At 32.6% G+C, this 20,423-nt stretch overlaps 1 protein-coding gene across 2 annotated transcripts in view; it reads left to right on the top strand.

The window, feature by feature from the left end:
- The window catches only part of Ap3b1 (adaptor related protein complex 3 subunit beta 1), a 239,841-nt gene that overhangs the window by 44,263 nt on the left and 175,155 nt on the right, over positions 1 to 20,423 (top strand). For both annotated transcript variants that reach the window (XM_005328985.4, XM_040271866.2), the window contains exons 3-6: positions 4,270 to 4,344; positions 12,758 to 12,853; positions 13,456 to 13,616; positions 15,287 to 15,353. In XM_005328985.4, the coding sequence (XP_005329042.1) occupies positions 4,270 to 4,344; positions 12,758 to 12,853; positions 13,456 to 13,616; positions 15,287 to 15,353 (399 nt within the window). The remainder of the gene's footprint in view (positions 1 to 4,269; positions 4,345 to 12,757; positions 12,854 to 13,455; positions 13,617 to 15,286; positions 15,354 to 20,423) is intronic.

The raw sequence follows: 20,423 nt of genomic DNA, 5'->3' as shown, positions 1-20,423 counted from the left end.
TATTTGTCAGTAGACTCTCTTTTTGCTTGCTGATTAACATGTAAGCGGCTTCTCTCTTCCACACTCTTCCGACATGATGTTCTATTTCACTTTGAGCCCCAAGAAATGGAGCTGGCTTTCTGTGGATTAAGACTTCTGAAAATATGAGCCCTTAAATAAACTTTTCCTCCTTTAAAGTTGTTTTGTTCAGATCTTTTAGTCATAGCACGAAAAAGCTGGCTAAATGTGGTATTTTAAAAAATAGATGTAAGGCCTTCTTGTAATTTCTCCCTGAATATTCCTAGCTATTTTCACATTTTGTTCTCATGAATATTAGCATCATAGTAGTTGCATCCTTTTTATATAAAAATCATTGAGTTCAGATATTAAATTTGTACTTGAATCCGTTTTAAAATTTTTTTTCTGATGAGTAAAAACATACAATTTAAACTTATTAATGGGGTTTCATGTTATGTTTACATACATGTATATATTGTGTAATATTTCAAGGAGGTTATTCATACTTATTTCTTCAAGCAGTTATTTTGTTACAGTGAGTACTTTCAAAATCCTTTCTTTTAGTGTTTGGAAATGTACAGAACATTATTGTTGTCCCTAAATATCTTAGTGAATTATTATTTATAATAGTTTTTTTAGGTGAGCAATCATTTTCAGAAAACAATGGCGATATTTTAAATTGCTGTATCTCTACTGTGTTTTTACTCCTAAAGTTCTTGAAGTATCCAGAATAATATTAAGGAGTAGCAGTGATATGTTCTTTACTTGACTCTGATTTTCAAGCTAAGGCTTACTGGATTATTAACCATGAAAATTATGCTGATATATATATATATATATATATATATATATGAGAAATTAATATTAAGAAAAAACTAGTGTATAAATTAAAGTACAATTGTCAGAAACTAGTTCCCTCCTTCAATTAGATGTGGGCAACTAGTGGATATTCTTTGTAGAAATGCTCTGGAATTCTATCTTTGCCTTGGGTAGAAGCTGGCTTAGGAGAGGGCATGGTTAGAGCCTAGTAGAGCTTAGAGCTACAAATGACTTGTGTCATTTCAGCTTCTGCTCAGTTAGCTGAACCTGACTCCCGCCTTCTGCACTGCAGCTTTTTCAGGCATCAGAAACTTCAACTAAAAAAAAAAAAAAAAAAAGAAGAAGACATATTCCCCTGTGCTTTCTACTCATGAACCTTCCTTTCTGCACAAAGTTCTTATGCTCTCTGTTCTGGGGAAGAGAGAACCAAGAACAGGATTTTACCTAAACTAAAAGGGAGAAGAGATGGAGGAAATGCTATCCGAAAAGACAGGAATAGCATTGAGAAGGTCTGCTCCATTTCAAGGAATCTTCTTAACTGGTTTCTCTTTTTCTCTACAACTTCCATCTTTAGGATTATATCACATCTTTGCCTTTATTCCATTTCTCTACCTGTCCTCCCTCAGTTATTTGACCTCTTTCCAATTGCATTTCATCAGCCAGGTGCTTTCCTGTATTCTCCCATGGTTTCCATGCTCATATGTTTCTCAAAGTGTGTGAAACCTCTTGGTTTCTCTCTTTTCCAAAACTCTTGCTTTGTCCCTTAGTCTTTTGCATCATAGTTAATGACAGTTTCATTCTTCTGGTAATTCATGTGTAGTCCTTCTTAATTCTTGTCTTTTTTTTTAATCCCATATATAATCCACTTCTGAATAAGTCCAAAAATCTATCCCCTTCTCACAGTCTGTCAGCATCTTTTTTCCTGGATAATTTCAGTGGCCTGCTAATTGTTTTCTGTGATTCCACATCTCCTGTTCTGTATTTCACACTACAGCTGGAAAGACCTTGTAAGATATCCAGTAACAACTATCCTCTTCAGAATTCTCCAGCGTTTTCCCACTTCACGTGTCCTCTAAGCCACTTTCTTTTACAGTGGTATGCATTTCTCTGACTTTTTCTCCTGCCATTCTTCTCCTCACTTACTCCAGTCTGGCCACCCAGGCCTCCTGCTCCTGGAACAGGTCATGATAAAACTATTTGCCTAGCTGGTCCCATGGTTCCCTTCCACTCTTCCCTCAGGTTTCTGCTGAAAAGAGAACCTTTTCTGATCAATCTGTAGAAAAGAACAGCTTCTACTCCCACCTTAGCACTTCCCATTTCTCTTATAGTGCCTCTGATGTCTTTCTACTCCTAAATGTGTTGAAGTATCCAATATTTGTCTTCAGTGTATATTTGAATATCCAATATTTCCATCTCATGTTTTATATCTACTTGTTTATTGACCCTCACTCCTGCTAGAAGAAGGTAAAGGCCACATGGGCGAGGACTTTGTATTCGTGATTGTGTCCCCAAGACCTAACATAGTTCCTGGTATACTGTATACTCTCAGCAAATATTTGTATTTAATAATAGGGTCCCCCCTCCATATATTAACATATTTTTGAATAGCATTCTGCAGAATAAAGTTGGCCAAAGTTTCTGATGAGGTTATCATTGAAAGACTGAATGGAAAGAACTCCAGAGAGCATTTAATCCTTCACTCTTCTTATTTTACAGAAAAAGAAATTGAGAGAGGTATACAAATCATATAAAGATGTTTTTCCTGAAGTTATTTTGTGAACCTCTTGCAATACTTAGTAGGTTCACAAAATACTCAGTTGAAAAGAATATCACAAATAAGGAGACAATATAAAAAGAGTATTACGAAGCTATCATTTTAGAAAAGTCTCATGAAAAATCTTAATGGGATTATAATGCTTGATGGGATTATATATGTATGTTTATATATACTATTTATAAAACACTTATCATAAATTAATAAAGGTAATTCCCTCTTTTTAAGGTAGTTGTTAGATATGGTGTGTAATTCATAAAGAATTCCTTTCTATAGTTTGGACCTTTATTTTGGGTTTAGTAAAGTCTGGGCTATTTAAAGTCATAAAAGATAAATTTTGAGAATGAGAGAAGGAAATGGGAGTACAGGTAAATATAAAACTAAAATAAATATAAATGTAAGCTAGCACATAGGTAATTCTAAATGAAAATTATAGGTTAAAACTGTCTAGAGGAAATTAGGATTGGACCTTACATAAGTTGTTAAGGAAATGGCATTAGCAGGGAGCATGGAGTATATTTTATACTTTAGATAGAAGGGTAGGACTTAGAAAAGTAAAATGAATTGGTTGAAAATGTGATATAAGTGAAATCATAGCTAGTGTTCTGACAATAAGATCAGTTTACTTAGGTAATAGCACTGATACAGAACATTAGGTCAAGGAGCTTAGGAAGGGATGTTAGTGCAAATTGTGAGGGCATTTGTATATTAAGTAAAATAATTTGACCCTAAGCAGTCAGGAGCTTTTGTAGTCTTTGAGGGAGGGCTGACATGTGGAAAGTATTTTTTTTTTTTCCTTTGGCAGTGCTGAAGATCCAACTGAGGGCCTCCTATATACTAGGCATGTTCTCTACCACTGAGTTATACCCCTAGCCCCCAGCATAGAATATTAAGAATGATGTACATTATGGATTGAAGGGGGACTATTGAAAATTCCTCTGTTAGGTGATCTCATTCTGTTATAGGATAGTGGCAGTGGAAAGGTTTTAATATGAGTGTATTAAGAAGTAACAATAGGACCTAGTTACTTTGTAGTTGGGAGAAGAGACCAGGATAATTCTGTGGTTTCTGTCATCTGGGAGAATTGATGGAAAAAGGAAATTCTGCCATGGAATGTCATTTTATCTTGAAAAATGAGATTGGTTTTAAGCATAGGAATTTTTGGATGAGACACATCTAATCATGTCTAGTTAGAGATATAGAACTTGAGCTCAGAATTTGTGCTAGAGTTTTGGGGAAGGATCCTCATATAGAGAGGTAAGAGTCATGAGAAGTCTAGGGAATTTCAGAGATTGGAAAAGATGGTGATGCATGGGACTTCAGTGGGCAAAGGAAGAGGATTTAATGAAGAGAAGTTGGAAAGGTGATGGTTGGAGAAGTAGAGAAACCTATGATAAGAAAGTCATGGATTCAAACTAAACTTTATCTCTTACTTCCACTGCAGATGCATGAATCTTCAATGTAAGAACTAGAAATATAAAGAACTTCATGAATATTTTAAGAAGTATTTATAACACAATTAGCCAGAGAAAAATATTGTATATATTTTCATATTTGTCTTAAATTACTCTGTATTTCTTTTTTAATGTATCTAATATATTTGTGAATTTATATTATTGCACAAATATTGTTTATTCTTAAAAGGAATTTTTGACCTCATATTCTTCTTTTATTTTCAGATGATTGCAAAAGGGAAAAATGCATCTGAACTGTTCCCTGCTGTTGTGAAGAATGTGGCCAGTAAAAATATTGAGGTACTCTTTTGATCCATGATTTTCATGATTCCTTTTGTTATATAGGGACCATATGTTTTTCAGTTACTTTGAAATGTCACAAGTATATTTAAATATCACTGGATTTTTGTTACATTTAAAGTGTCTATAATATTAAATTTAGGTAATATAGGATAAAAAGTAGATATAACATTAGCTTTGACTTTTTGGTGGCAAATGTGAAAAATAAAATTGAGCTTGATTCACCTGAGTGAATGACTGTAACTTGCTGTATTTTCACCAATTCGTAGAGGTCAGTTTAGTTTACATTTTGCTCTAGGGACTTAATTTTTCCCCCCTATTCCTAATCAAGAATTCTCAGACCTAAATGATTTGGAGCTTTTTGACATTTCCAGGACTAAGCCCAGGAATATTTCCCAAGATTCTCTTACTACTCATGACATGTACCAAGCACTCAGTACATATTATTTGGATTTATTGAATTTGTGTATTCCACCCAGTAAAATACTATTTTTTTCATAGACTGTACTGATGCAATCTAGCTTTAAAGTTATAACCACCTTCCATCTGTGTATAAAAAAGGTCTGGATAATTGATAGAATTTGCTCCACTTAAAGCTTTAGAGATTTTTCTCCCATAAAATTTAAAATGTGTTACTGCTGCTACTTGTTTGGTATTTTAATGACAGATAAAAAAAAAAAACAAAAAACAAAAAACAAATGAACAAATAGGAGCATTCTGAGTGAGGAGACCATGGTTATGGTGTCAGTTTGAAAGAGTGAGTGTGTGTGAAGAGCATGGAATGGAGACTTTAGGAAGATTTTGTGATTTTGATTTTATTTTCCATACATTGTGTGGCCACATTTTGCCTTTGTTTGTTTTTTGTTGTTTCTTTTGTGAAGGTATTTAGCATCTAAATTTTTGGTGGCACACTTGTCAACAAAATTTTAGTTTATTTTTCCTTTAGTTGTCTTGTCTAAGAAACCAGTTTTTAATCCAAGGTCAAAAAGATTTTCACTTATTAGTTCTAAGAGTTATTTTTAGCTTTATAGTAGGACTGTGATCTACTTTAAAGTTAAAACTTTTATATGGTGTCTCCCTGCAACTACTGATCTGCTTTCACTACAGTTTTGACATTTTTAAACTTTCTTAGTAATTGAATTATACACTGTGTAATTTCTTGGGTTTGACATTATTACATTATTATTATTTTTTTTACTTAAGAAACTGTGAGATCCATCTGTATTGTTTCATGTATTCACATTTTATTGTTATAATATAAATATTGCATAATTTTAAAAATTACCTGTTTGAGGATGTTTGGATTGAATAAAAGTATTATGTATGGTCATTTGTTTCAATTTTTCTTGAGTAAATATCATAGAATAGAATTGTTGCATTGGCTAGGAAGTGTATGTATTTCTCAAAAATAGTGCCATATAGTTTTATAAAGTGGCTGTGCCATTTGCATTTTTATCACTAATGTATGTGAGTTTTAGTTGGTTCATATCTTCACTAACATTTGATCTTATTATACTTTTTTTTAAAATTGTAGGCGGACACAATACCTTTATTTTTCTTTATTTATATATGGTACTGAGGATCAAATCCAGTGCCTCACATGTCCTAGGCAAGTGCTATACCACTGAGCCACAACCCCAGCCTTTTTAGACTTTTTAACTGTAGCCATTTTGGTGGGTGTGTAGTGGTATTTCATTGTAGCTTTAATTGCTTTTTCCTAACATTTAGTGATGTTGGACATTTTTTCATTATCTTATTGGTCAATCATGTTTTCTTTAAATTTTTTTTCCACATCTTTAGCCTGCTTTAAATTTTTTTGGTCTTATTAAGGTTTGAAAGTTCTTTATAAATTCTTACATAACCCTTTTGCTATGTAGATGATTATTTATTATTCTTATTCTCTCCTGCTTTCTTTTTGGTTTTCTTAATGTTTTTGAAAGAATCAGATATTTGATTTGGATAAAATCTATTTTATCTGTATTTTTTTTTCAATTATATTTCAGACTTTTTGTGATCTATTTAAGAAATCTTTGCCTAGCCTAATATCATAAAGATTTTTCATGTTTTGTTCTGAGGTTCAGCCATTTTACCTATTATATTTAGGCTTATGATCCCTGTCTTTGGGGTTTCCCAAGATCAACCACAGATTGGGTGGTTCACTAGGAGGATTCACTAGACTCAGAATATAATCATACTCATGGCTATGATTTATTAAAGTAAAAACACAGTAGACTCAGGAATACAAACAAACAAGTACATGGGGCAAAATCTGCAAGAAACCAGATGTAAATTTCCAAGAGTCCTTTCCTAGTGGAATTACCCAGTACATGATTAATGTCTCCAGCATATTGTGACAAAATATGTGAAGTGTTACCTACTAGGAAACTTCATTAGAGACTTACTGTCCAATTTTTATTTGGATCTGTTCATGTAAGCATTATCAGCCTGGTTTGTGCCCAAATTCTACACTTCCATAAAGAAAACAGATGTTCAATTTAAATCATATTATTTTGTACAAATATACAAAGACTGGTTTGTCCATTGGTTTGTCTACTTGTGTTTCACCTATTATTCACTTAGTTCAAGTGGAAAGTCGTGAAAGGGGGACTCATGTAGCTCTTTCTCTTTGATGTCTTATGGTCATGCTATCTGAGCTTCTAATTTGATATGTATACTAGTATTATGTCTTCTGATATAAGAAAGTGCAAATATCTGGAAACAACAAGATTTGACTTAGGAAAATCATGAGGCATAGGTGAGACTGGACTTAATGTTATTTGGAACAGTCATAGCAGTAATAATGGTTGCTAACATGTCCAAAAAAATGCTGTCTGTGCTATGTCCTTAATATCTTACATAGATGAACTCATTTTATCCTTACAAATAACCTTGAGAAGCTTGGTTCTGTTACTGTCTATATTATACATATGAAGATAAGGTAGAAGAGGGTTAATGTCCTGATCAGGATCACACAGCAAGTATGTGGCAGTCAGTTTCCAAAGCTAGGTAGGCTGGCTTCAGAACCCCTTTCAGTGCCATCCTTCCTATTTGGTGGTTACTTTCTTTTCTAAGTGTCTTTGACCCCTTATCAGCATTTGGTATTAGCTATTCTTTGGAAGACATTTGGCTATTGGTATACTTACTATGTTTTAGATATAGATAGAAGTTATCAAGTCTGTGGGAAATAGTGGTAAATCAATACTTCCTTCTGAACTAGAACATTCAGTACTAATTATTATTCATTCAAAGCTGTTCATACTCGTCAAGTAGTACGATTTTTCTCTTTGTTCTTTTTTTCCTTTAAAATCAGATTTTGGTGTGCTCCCTATTATTTTATTTTTTAGTTATTGATGGGCCTTTATTTTTTATTTTGTGTGGCACTGAAAATTGAACTCAATGCCTCACATATGCTAGGCAAGTGCTCTACTACTGAGCCTCAATCCCAGTCCTCCCTGTTAGTTTTATAACAAAAATGCCAATATAAACATAGTTATTGGCCTATTTGTTTTGGATTTCTTTTGTTTCTTAAATACCTTGTTATTTTTTTCAAACAGGCCTGATTTTCTCATATTGTATGAAAACTGACAGGAGCTTCTTAAATTTGTATTCAGAGAATTGATTAATGTATTCTTGCTATCAAGTACAAAATTTCATTTTTACAAGTACATGCTGCTTTCCACGCACAGGTGAGCTGTAGTATACGTCATCTGCCATTAGATGTCAAATGATACCAAAAACAACCTAGTAAGCAATCAGTGGTTATAGTACAAAAATAATCAAAGGTTTAGTCAATAACTCATGAAGTTTGATGTACTAGTATTGATAATCTAATTAAACAGATCTGCCTTTGTTCTTCCAGACTACTGGGGCTCTGCTATGATTAGCTTTACAGCAAAGAGTGTTGTAACATTGAATGAAAGTAACTGATCAGAGAATGGTGTAGTCACGGAGCTTTAACTACTCCCATTTCTGGTCACAGAATGGTTTCAGGGAAAGTAGGCTTTCTCTGCACACCTGCAGCCAGTGAGTGCACAGGCCTCTTGTGGTCAATATTGATTGATTCTTATAACAGAACTAGCACAAATTTAGTGTTTTGCAACCTTCTGTGATTTAATATTGTTATGCTTTTTGCCATAACAGTCACAGAAATCCTTCTCCAATAGTGAATAATTATGGCAGTGCCTGCTAACTCAGCTGTGGTTCTGAATGTTTCAGTGGTGCCTTTATAAACTTGTAAATATATTCTGGAGTTCATAGCATCATTTTAAAGCTGGCTGTATAGTTGATAAATAAAGATGTTTTTGAGAAATAACTCACAAGGAGATTGGGTCATTTTTCTTTAAAATTTTCCAGAGAATTGTTGAGTGAAATCTGGATATAATTGGTAAGAAGAAAGAATATTTTAAATGATTATTAAAAATAAGCAACAACAAAAATGAAAACAAACACATTGAAGACCTTGGGAGCAAGCTTCCTAATATCTATGGTTTCCATGTAGTATGTTGACAGCCTTGGAGACATTGCCATTCAGTGTCTTATAACCATTGAGAAGAAGTTAGATCCTAGATGAAACCATTTAATGGGAAAGTCTAATTTTTTTTAAAGTCTCCCATTGATCTGGGGTGCAATTCAGCTGATAATGACTGAGCGATTACTATATGCCTGTCAATGTGATAGGTCCTAGTGATGAATGGTTGAGTAAGGAGAGTTTGCTGTACTAAATAACTGCACGTTATGCCTGTGGAGCTGAGAAATTAAATATATCTTATATGTTAATTTGATGTTTCAAATTTGCTATCCCCCCACCCAAATTATTGAGCTATTTAAAATCTAGTTGGAGATAAAGTTACCCATCCTCAATTAGAGAAATGCTTCTACAATTATGGTCCTAAGAACTTTGAAATTTTTATTTTTACTTCCTCTAATCTAAAACATTAGATTCAGTTTGGATCATTTGCTTCTCATTGTTTTCACCAATATTACCTAATTTTGAAGACTTATTTTTTTATATTCCTGTGTAAGATCACTTATGGTCATTTAAAAGAACAGTGTTTTATACTGTTATAGGTGGATTGATTTGAAAAAGCTTGATTATTCAGGTGACTTTTTGTTTATCTCTTGAACAGGTTAAAAATGATTATGGTGGCCATATACATTGCCAAGGCTGCAGAAAAAGCTGCCTTTTCCTAGGAATGTGGGAAATTACTATCAGATTAAAGGAAGGAGTGTAAAATATTGTTAAAATCAGAGATAGGTTTGGTGGCACATACTGGTAATTCCAGCAGCTAAGGATGCTGAGGTAGGAGAATCACAAGTTCAAAGCCAGCCTCAGCAATTAAGTGAGGCTCTAGATAATATAGCAAGACCTTATCTCAAAATAAAAAATAAAAAAGGCTGTGGATGTGGCTCAGTGGTTAAGTGCCCTGGGATTCAATCTCTGGTACCACCCTCCCCCTTGAAAAAAAAAATCTAAGAAAGTGATATTGTTTTGTGTTGGAGGACATCTAGAAAGATGAGATTCATTCCTAAAATGAAAATGTCCTTACTGTTTTATTTGAACATCAAATTAATTAATATTTCTTGTAAAAATTAAATAACATGGAAAAATGTAAAGAGTAAAAGTCACTGGTTAATACCATCACTCAAAGACAGTCACTGTTTGCCAAGATCTCGGCTTGGCACCAGAATCACGAGCCACCACACACCTTTATAGGTTCAAACAGCAATTCTTTATTCCCGCTCTCACACAGCCTCCACACAGGTCCAGGGACAATCACGTTCTGCCATCTGCCCGCACCATTCACTTACTCCATGAGGCTATCTCCAAATCCCATTTTAATCTCACTAGAACTCAACAGGAACAAGCAACAGGAACACCCTAATCCCAGCAATAATCTTCAATCTCCAACTTCCCTAAAACCCATTATCTTAAACTGGCAACACCTTAAACTCAAGGAGCCGGTTACTTCCTCAAACCTGATCAGCTCTAAACCCGGATCCGCCTTGGTCCTTGAGCAAGGTCACCTTATTAAAGCATGCATGCAATGTCCCATCTAATGTCCTCTAAGCAGCATGGGGTACGCTTGGCAAGGAAATTTCGATGTGTCATTCCTACTTGGTAATGGCCCTCAGCAACTGTTAACCTTTTACTCTACAGGTGTCTTGGCTTTTTTGCTAACTTGGTTTGAATCCTGGCTCTTTAACAGATGTGATATCTTGGTCAAGTTACTTAACATTTCTGTGCTTTAGTTTCCTCACCTGTAAAATAAATAACTGGAATATAAAATGAAACATTTAGAACAGTTAGCATTATCTATATTTGCTATTATTACCATATTATGTCCTTTCTGAAGCATTTTCTATTTTGAAGTTTTGGCAATGAGATTTATCTTAACAACTCTTGAAGACTTAAAATGGTCAGAGTTTTTGTTGTTATTTTTCCTTTTTTTGTGGTCCACAAAGTAATGGTACATCCTATAAAAATAGTGTATTTTATATTGGAAAGTATATAGTGTGTATGCATCTTTTTTTAAGTACAAAAATGAGATTTACAATGTATATTGTTTTACATTTTACATTGTCAAATACAGGTTAACTTTATTCTGTATGGTGACTGTTACATGGGTGCACTGTAATTTATTGTTTGTATATTGTCATTTTATTTAAATTTGCTCTTTTAGTAAGTGGAATTTGGGTGGGGGATAACTCAAGGAATAACTTGAGTGAAGTGTAAGACTAAAAGTACAAATTATATTTGAGAACTTTCTGTTTGACTATAATGAAAGTTTGGGGTGTATTATACATTGTATTGAATACTGGGTTAAGGCTGAAGAGTTTGTGGAGCTATTTAACACTGAAGAATAATTGGAAATAAATTTTTTGTCAGTGTCATTTATAACCTTGCCTATGTGATATAGATGAATGGTTTAATATCAACTTAAAATAGTTGTGTTTAGTATTTTTATCTTAATTATGAAGATGTAGATAGTATACTTAGTAAGTTTTTACTTGGGCTTATGAAATTGTGAAGAGTGGTAAAATAGGTTGGATTATTAAATTAAGACCTGAAATGATCTTAAAGTGCCACGAAGAGTTAAATATCAGATGCTGAAAACTTCTATACATAAATATACAATTTGCCCTTCACTTGAGAGAAATTAAAAAATAAATCCCACAAGGATAGTTGCTCAAATACAGTTTGATTTAAGTCAGCAGTATATTTGGATAAGGTGAATAGTTTTAATCAAGAATGAGCTAATCGCTGGAAACATCTCATCTGGAACAAGGTCTTATTTAGGTATTCTGTTCTACTTAACTCATTTGTAGTTCAGAGTTCCACACTGAATGAAATAGAAAGAAATTGATGTGAGTTTAAGGAGGAACAAACAGCATGGTTAAGGAACTGAAGACTGTGCTTTGTCAAGAGAAATTGGGGCTGGGGGTCTAGCTCAGTGGTAGAGTGTGCACTTAGTACATACAGTTTTCTAGGCTCAATCCCCAGCACTGAGAGAGGGGTTGGGGGAGAATAAATTGGGGTATGAAAGAAGAAGGACGTGGCAGTTTCTTTAAAGTAGTTCAGATTGGTTAAGATGATATGAGCTATAACTAAGTACAACACCATTTCTCCTTTCCCGCTAGTTCCAGTTTTTCCTCCCCATTTCTTATGTTCTTTGAATATTCCATCAACTTTATGTATGTACTATGCTGATGCATGAGAAAGGTAATCAGGAAGTGGGATCTGAGGATATTTGAGAAGGGAATTATTATTAGCAATGTTGGTGGATTTTTAACTTAATTTTTTAAAATTTATTTTTTCTGTTGATAATTTTGTTAGAAACTTAGTGATTAAAAAAGTCTTTAAAAATATTTCCAGAACATATGTCTAGACTATTTGGGATTTTTATTTCATTAAATTATTGGTATTATTCACTTATTATTCTTACTGAACCAAAAATATCATGTATATTGGAAGTGATTCTTGCTATAAAAAGACTTGGGGCTTCAGCACCTTTATTTTGATAAATGAAGAAATAAACTCCCATACTAGATAGTAGACAGAGGCCAAGTTTTTTTTCTCTTATTTTTATCTTTGACTTTGAAATATTTTTGCAGGTCAGTTAATATTTGAACATTCTTATATGAATTTTGTTCAGGGATTTAAAATTTCCTTTGAGAGGAAGGGACACCTTGATAAGATGTTGCTGTTCTGGATTGTATTATTAAAAGGCTTACTTCACAAGCTTTTTCTGTCACCATTCATTATGTCACAAAATATTATCTTTATTTTACAACCAAGCTGTGACCAGGTTCAGTTATTTACTTGAAGAAAATTAAGAATGGATTTTAGTATAGAAAATATTGAGTTTTATATTTTTCACTCTTCTGGCTAGGAGTAATTTTTTTTTTTTAACAGATCAAGAAGTTGGTGTATGTGTATCTGGTCCGATATGCTGAAGAGCAGCAGGATCTGGCACTCTTGTCCATAAGCACTTTTCAGCGAGCTCTGAAGGTAAATGATGGAGTGAGCAGGCAATAGCTATAAGGTTTTGTACAGTTGAAGATGTGTTATTTAAAGAAGCTAAGTAATAATCCACTAAATAGCCCAGTAGTGTGTTGAAAGAGTTAAAAGGCCTCCCAGAAGTGCTTATTCAGTACCCTTATAAAATATATATAAGAAAGTGGAACCTGGCCATGTATGTTCTAGCTTCTGCATGTTTGGGTTCAATATAATCATTTTCATAAATCAAAGAGCTGTTTATTACTATACCAAGTAGTTGTGAAAGTATGTAAATAAGGGAAATAAGACATTTTTAAAGATAAAATTTATGTTGAATTGCATTTTCTTCTGAAATGTTAAAACCCTAGCACATTTAGTGATATCAAGTACAATTATAACTTTCTTTTCTTTAAAACAGTGTTCAGAAAAATAAATGTTTTCTTCTTTTTTTTACCCATTTCCATATACTGGTTGTACATTTTTAAATAAGTGGCTTTCTTTTATGATTGTCACATTTGTTACACCCTATAAGTGTGTGTTAATTATGTCATAAGATGTCTTTGGAAAATTGTAAACTTTGAAATTTTGATAAATACTTTTGGCACTATTTTCAGGACCCAAACCAACTAATTCGTGCAAGCGCTTTAAGAGTTCTGTCAAGTATTAGAGTGCCTATTATTGTTCCTATCATGATGCTTGCTATTAAGGAAGCTTCTGCTGACTTATCACCATATGTTAGGAAGAATGCAGCCCATGCAATACAGAAACTATACAGGTAGGTGCTTTGTTAATAACAGAGATCTGTAATATTAAGTGGATTGTTATAGACCCCAAAGGCTTATTTTATTCACTCTTATGACTGGCCTGACCTCACAGCAAACAAATTTACTGGCTATGTATTTTCACCTATAAACATTTTTTACCTATCTTTAATTTTATTTGGGGACCCCATGCAACTTTGTATTTGTGATAATTTCTAGATTTTGTAACTTGAAAATAATTAGTATTTGAATTCTCATTTATATAGTCCATGTGTGTATGCATGTATTATTAGGAAATCAAGATTTTATCCATTATAGAGTAGAATCTTTCTTATTATTCTTACAATTCACTTTATTTTTTTTCCTTACATCTTTGTTCCTGCTATTTATTTTTTGAAGTCTGATTCTTTTCCAGAGCTGTTTTATTATTTTTTATTTTAATAACTTTATTAAAAATGTAGTGATTTTCAAATATAGTACCATACCATAGTTTATGATATTTGGTGAAGTATACAGTATCTCAATATCTGGGAAAACATATACTCTAAATAAAATTATATACACACAGTTGGGTATTATTTCTGATATCATTTATTCTGCAAGGTTTTTGAGATCATTTGTTTCTGGTGTTGTGTTTAGAGTACTGTGCTGTGTGCATTGGATCTATGAAATCAGTAGAGGACATGGTACTTATGGATAAAATTCACATATTTGAGGAAGAAAACCAACCATGTCAAATAATTTAAAGCCATCTGTAATTGAGATGTTAGCACATGATTTATAAATCTCCTTTAACAATGGTTTTGATGGGACAGGGTCCATTGTGTTATAAGTGTACCAGAAAATAAAGATGTATCTAAAATGGAAAAGGAAGATTTAACTTGGAAAAAATAGCTGGAATTTGAAAGAATTGAAAGGTTTGAATGTTCAGGTAATTAAAATGCTTAATAATAAACGTGATATTTATAAAGAGTACTAACTCATAGACTTAGATTAATTGTCAGTCAGTTTTATCATGCTTCTTTTTGTTTTCTCTTCATAAACTTGTAGAATAAGATATAAGCTTATTAAATTATAATGGTTTAAAACCATGTCTATCAGCACACTGTGGTTTATTCTCCAGCTTCAGCTAACTACTCTCCGTGCCTTGGCACTGCCTATTTATTTCCTATATCAAATGTGTTAATTTTATCACTGCATCTTATTTTTTCTTGGTTTTAACTGGTGAGTTTTTATAGTGCATATATTCATTTTAGTAAACTTGGGTGATGCACAATTCTTATTTGGAAATCATCTGTATTTGTTTTGGCAGTTAAGTACCCGAAAATGTAGGCTCTCTTGTTATTTTCCCCCCTAGTCAAAAAATGTATTGTTGTTTATATACTTGGAGTTACTTTCTTGAGGTTTTAAAAACTTTTTAAAGAAGTGAATTTATTTTTTAAATACTTTCTTAATGGCATGGGCATCTGATTTAGTTAATAGGAACAAATTTAGAGGGAAAGATTATGCACATTTATGAGAAAATTATCTCACTTTAATTTTGTTCCTGTTTGTATTTGTCTTAAAATAATTCTTGCTCATCTTCTCTTATTATAAACTTTTTCAGCATCCTTGAAATGATAAGATCATTTAAAGCTACAATTAAAAGGGAGAAATTAATGTGACTTTTCTTTTTATATTTTAGTCTTGATCCAGAGCAAAAGGAAATGTTAATTGAAGTAATCGAAAAACTTTTGAAAGATAAAAGCACGGTAAGTAATATTATGTCATTAAAGTAAAATTGTGCTTTCTTTACATAGTATTGTTTACCACTTTATATTTGATATAATTATTTTTATTGATTTCAAAATGCTATAAATATTAATGTAGTTCATGCCTATTTAAAAAATAGTTAAAGAGCCTGGTGTTATGGTGCATACCTGTAATCCCAGCAGTTTGGAAGTCTGAGGCAGCAGGATCTTGAGTTCAATGCCAGCCTCAGCAAAAGTGAGGTGCTAAGCAACTCAATGAGACCCTGTCTCTAAATAAAATACAAAATAGGGTTGGGGATGTGGCTTAGTGGTCAAGTGCCCCTGAGTTCAATCCCCTGTACCCAAAACAAAATAAAACAGCAACAACAAAAAACAAAACCAAACAACAACAAATAGTTAAAGAACAAAAATCTCCATGTATTGAGAAGGATTGTGTCTAATATTTTAGTTTGTTACATGTTTCTTTATCATAGAGTCTGCAGAAGGACAAGATGTGTGTTGAGGGGGACCTTCCATCTGTGGCTAAATTATTGACTACTTTTCAAGTTGAAGTTTCATTTTACATAGTGATTTGTTAGAATTTTTAAAGGCTCAATCATCTGGAAACAATATAATTGTTTTAAAATAAAATATTAACAAGTATTAAAGAGGGCTGGGGATTCTAGCCTAGTGGCAGAGCATGTAACTAGCACTTGCCGGGCACTGGATTCCATCCTTAGCACTACATAAAAATAAACAAATAAAATAAAAGTATGCTGTCCATCTACAATTACAAAAAATAAAGTATTAAAGAGATACTGAAAATTAAAAAGATGTTTTACTATAAGTGTGATTTTAAAAATATGAAAACATTTTCAACTGTACAAAGCTGTTGTATTGGCTGCTAAAGATTGTCTTACTGATTAAAATAGTGATCTTTTGGGAATGTATGCTTCTCCTCTTCCTCCTTTTTCCAGCCCCATTTTTTTTTATTGTGTGTGTGTGTGTGTAGTGGCATGGTAGCAAGATCTAGAAACAGGGGTGACCTAGATTTGAGCTACTAGCATCTGCAGTGGGGCTTCCATATTAAGAATAAAGATGCCAGCTCATCTTAGGATGCTGTCATGAGGTAGCATGTAATATCTGTTTAGAACAGCTATCTATTGTTGTAGTTATTAACCCCATGTAGCTGTTTTTTTATGATTTAGCCTGCAAGATGTTCAGTGTTTGAGAAGAATGTGTATTCTGCTTTTCTTGGGTGGATTGTTTCATAAATGTTACGTCTAATTGTTTATATTGTTGTTCAAGTCTTTCTTTGTTAATTGTTATGCCTACTAGTTCTGTTCATTATTCCAAGTGCTATATTGAAGTCTCTCTTTAATTCTGTCATTGTTTGCCTCATACATTTATGAGCTCTGATATTTGTATATGTGTATATATAATTGTTTATAATTATATGTATATTTATAACTGTTTTATCTTTTCTCATTATTAAAGGTCTCTCTTTGTGTCTGGGAACACTTGTTTTAAAGTCTCTTATACAGCCATTCTAGCTTTCTTATAGTCACTGTTGTTACTATATGTATTTGTATTCTTTTATATTCAACCTGTTTGTATTTTTCCCAGTACATATGAGCAGCATGTAGTTGCCTCCTGATTTTTAATACAGCCTTACAGGATGTACTTTTTGATTAGATTGTCTAATTCAGTCACTTAAATACTGCTTCTTTTTGAGTTAAGTGAATATGTTATAGTGAACATTCAAAACCTTTTAGTGAGTTTTTCACTGTGTATCTTTGATAATATTGTGTTATACATGGAGATTATACTTGGAGTTTCATTCCTAGACCATTCAGCAAACTTCTTTTACTTTGAAGTATAGCAGAAATCTTCATTGCATTTCTTCTGTGCAGAGTTGATATAATGTAGAAGATAATCATGCCCCAATAGATTATGTCAATAAATGAAGATAGAGAAATTTGAATTCTTTTTGTCTTCTATATGACAGATATGCCATCTGCTTCTGTGACCCAGATATTAAATCGATATTACTGATACTGTGGTTTATTTAATTTTAATAACTGAACAAAAACCACGTAATGTCTTTTGTGTGCAGGACATTTGCTAAGTACTGAAACAAGAAATGAACCCTTGTGACAGTACAGTTTGCCATAATTTCTGCTTCATTGTACACTAAAAGAAATTTGTTGCATGGCCTGTGAGTGAAATTTCCTTAAATGTATGCATGTTTTTTTCCAAATAGGATAGACTTGTCACAAGTAAAAACAACAGTTTTTTTGAATTAGAAAATTCATCCCTGATTTTTTGCCATTTGATAGCTATGTACTAGGCCTCATGAGTGTTAGTTTCAAATTTGTAGTTCTTATAATTTATAAGGTGGTTATTTTGGTTGAAAGAGTATTTTATATAAAACCCTCAGTATGGGGCCTGACACTGTGACATAAAGTATTAAAATATTCAACTAAAAAGTAAATATTTTTATATTACTTATAAAAAACGGCTCAAGAGGGTATGTAAAAAATATAATCTGTGACATGAGAATGTCTATTTTGGCTTCTGATCATTTATTTCTAAAATAGTAGAAAGAGAAAATATTGAGTACTTATTAATAATATGTGTTCAGTATTTTTTGAATGGCTGTTGAATTGTCATATTCTTTGTGATAGTAATTGATAAATGATATTATCCCTAATGTTTTCTTTTCCTTGCCCCAATAGTATCATAGTTTTGAGTGCTTTGATGGCCTATTTATTTTGAGGCACACATTCTACTAAAGTGTTACATAGTTCCTTTTTTTAAAAACTAAAACACATGCATATCTTTTCTTCTGCCTTGATAATTATAAAATATCAAGGCCTCTAATTCTAGTACTGTAGCACAAAGTTCCTTCTATCCTCTTCCCTTTCCAAATTTGTAATTTCCCCTTCAACAGTAAGAAATATGGTTCCCAGTATGCACAATATTTTTACTTTTGTGCTTAGTTCCAGAATTCAGAGGAGGTGTTATTTCACAGTTACTAGCATGTACCTCTATTAGGAGCAGTAAAAAGGGAGTTAATAACTAGAGTTAAATGTTGGTTTAGAGTTATTTTATCTTTAGTTTTATTTCTTTGTTGCTATGATAAATTGTTTTGTCATCGGATTTTTGAACTTATTGTGTTTGTATATTTAAAAGCTATTGATTTTCTTGATGGTAATTTTATATCCTTCTTCTTTACTGAGTTTTTTATTGTTTGTGTTACTTTTTTCATTTATTCTCATTTTTCCCTATAGAATAAATCATTTCAGCAAATAGAGATAATTTTACTTTCATTTTTCAATTCCTGGGACTCTTCTATAATTATGTTGACTGATTCTATCAGTATAACATCTGATAGTAGTGGATATGATGGGTGTCCTTTCCTTGTTTTAATCTAAGGAAAATGCCTAGACTGTGTCCATATTAAGAAAGATGCTCTCCCTGAGGATTTTCTTTTTACCTTTGAAATACATAATTTTGTAAGGTGTTTTAGGGTTAGTTGATGTGAGTCACTTTTTTCCTGGTACCAGAAAAACAATTTCATAATGTAGACTCAGAACTTAAATATTAATTCTGATAAAATATTTATTCTTTTAAGAACATAATTTTAAATGTTAATTGTGTTCAATTATTATATTCTTCAGGGATTCCAATTTTACATGTTTTAGATCTTCTTTGCTTATGTTATATTTTAGCTACTTTGTCTCTAAACCTCTTTATTTCTTTTTTATCTCATTTCATTCTCCTGGTTGTTGTTTTTGTTGTTCTTTTTTTCTTTAGTGCCATAATAATTTTTCATTTATTGATTTTTGTCCCCAGGAACATCTTGCAATTTAGACCTCATGTTTGATCATTTTTTCCCCTTCAATTTCTTTCTGATTTTAGTCACTGAAATGAAATTCTATGTCATTTTTTCCTGATTTCTTTTGATAATTTCTATTCTCTTTTAAAATTTTGATTCATATTTGTTTTTCCTGTCTTTAGAAATGCTTCTTTGAGGTATTTAATTTGTGTTGGAGTGTTACAGTAAAGTTTCCTTTTGCTTATCCTTGATTTTGGGGGTGGATACTTTTTACCAGTTGAATTGTTTTGATTTTTCTTTTCTGCTTTTAGTACTTATTATTTAAGTCTTGGCATTTCTTTGATTAGGGTTGGTGATTTGATATTTGTGGTAACTTGCAATATTTTGAGTATAGGAGCACCCTCTCTGTTAGAAATCCATCTCAAAAGCCAGTGAGATAGCTTTTGATGGGGAGGGTGCATGTAGTTGGAGGCATATGTTGTAAGATGATTTTGAGATATATCTTCAAGTAGTCTAAACTTTCCCTTCTTACTTCTTTTTCCTGTTATCTCACGCTTTCTGAGGGGTCTCCTCTGACCCCCACCTGCCCCAGGTTTTTTTTTTTTTTTTGGTACCAGGAATTGAACCCAGGGGTGCTTGACTACTGAGTCACATCCCCAGCCCTTTATTATTTTTTATTTTGAGACAGTTTTCTTGCTAAATTGCTTGAATTTGTGATCCTCCTGCCTCAGCCTCCTGAACAACTAGGATTATAGATGTGTGTCACTGACTGCTCCAGTTCTTTTTTAATTCTATTTTTTTCTTGAAGCTTTTCTTGACAGTTCATTTGCCTCACTGAATTTTCGTATTCTCCCCTTAAGTCTCTTTCCTATAGTCTGCTCTGACCTACCAGGAGTCATTTTAGTATTTTCAACCTCACAGTGTTTTTTTTTTTTTCCTGTTGTTTATTTTAGTTCACTCTTGTAGCAATCACTAACTCTTGTCTGCTTTGTTTTGAGTAATTTTTTTTCTGTGCTTCTAAATCTTTGAAGTTTTATGATTCAAGTATAAAAATGGCTCTCTCAGAGAGCTATTTGAAGTTTGGAGGTGCTCTGTTTTGAGTTATGTTTAGGGCATAGATTTTGGTCTTTTTATTTTTTGGAGATATAGACTGGTAGATTTAGATTTACCAGGTACCATTACCTGATGTCAGGAGCTGCAAATAAATTATTGCTTTGAATTCCATAGCCTTGGACAGCTTAACTGCTGCA

Source organism: Ictidomys tridecemlineatus, chromosome 1 (genome assembly GCF_052094955.1).
Source record: "Ictidomys tridecemlineatus isolate mIctTri1 chromosome 1, mIctTri1.hap1, whole genome shotgun sequence".
In the NCBI taxonomy this organism is placed as follows: domain Eukaryota; kingdom Metazoa; phylum Chordata; class Mammalia; order Rodentia; family Sciuridae; genus Ictidomys; species Ictidomys tridecemlineatus.
Note: the sequence above shows the minus strand (reverse complement) of the source record. Positions and strands in the feature narration are given on the sequence as shown.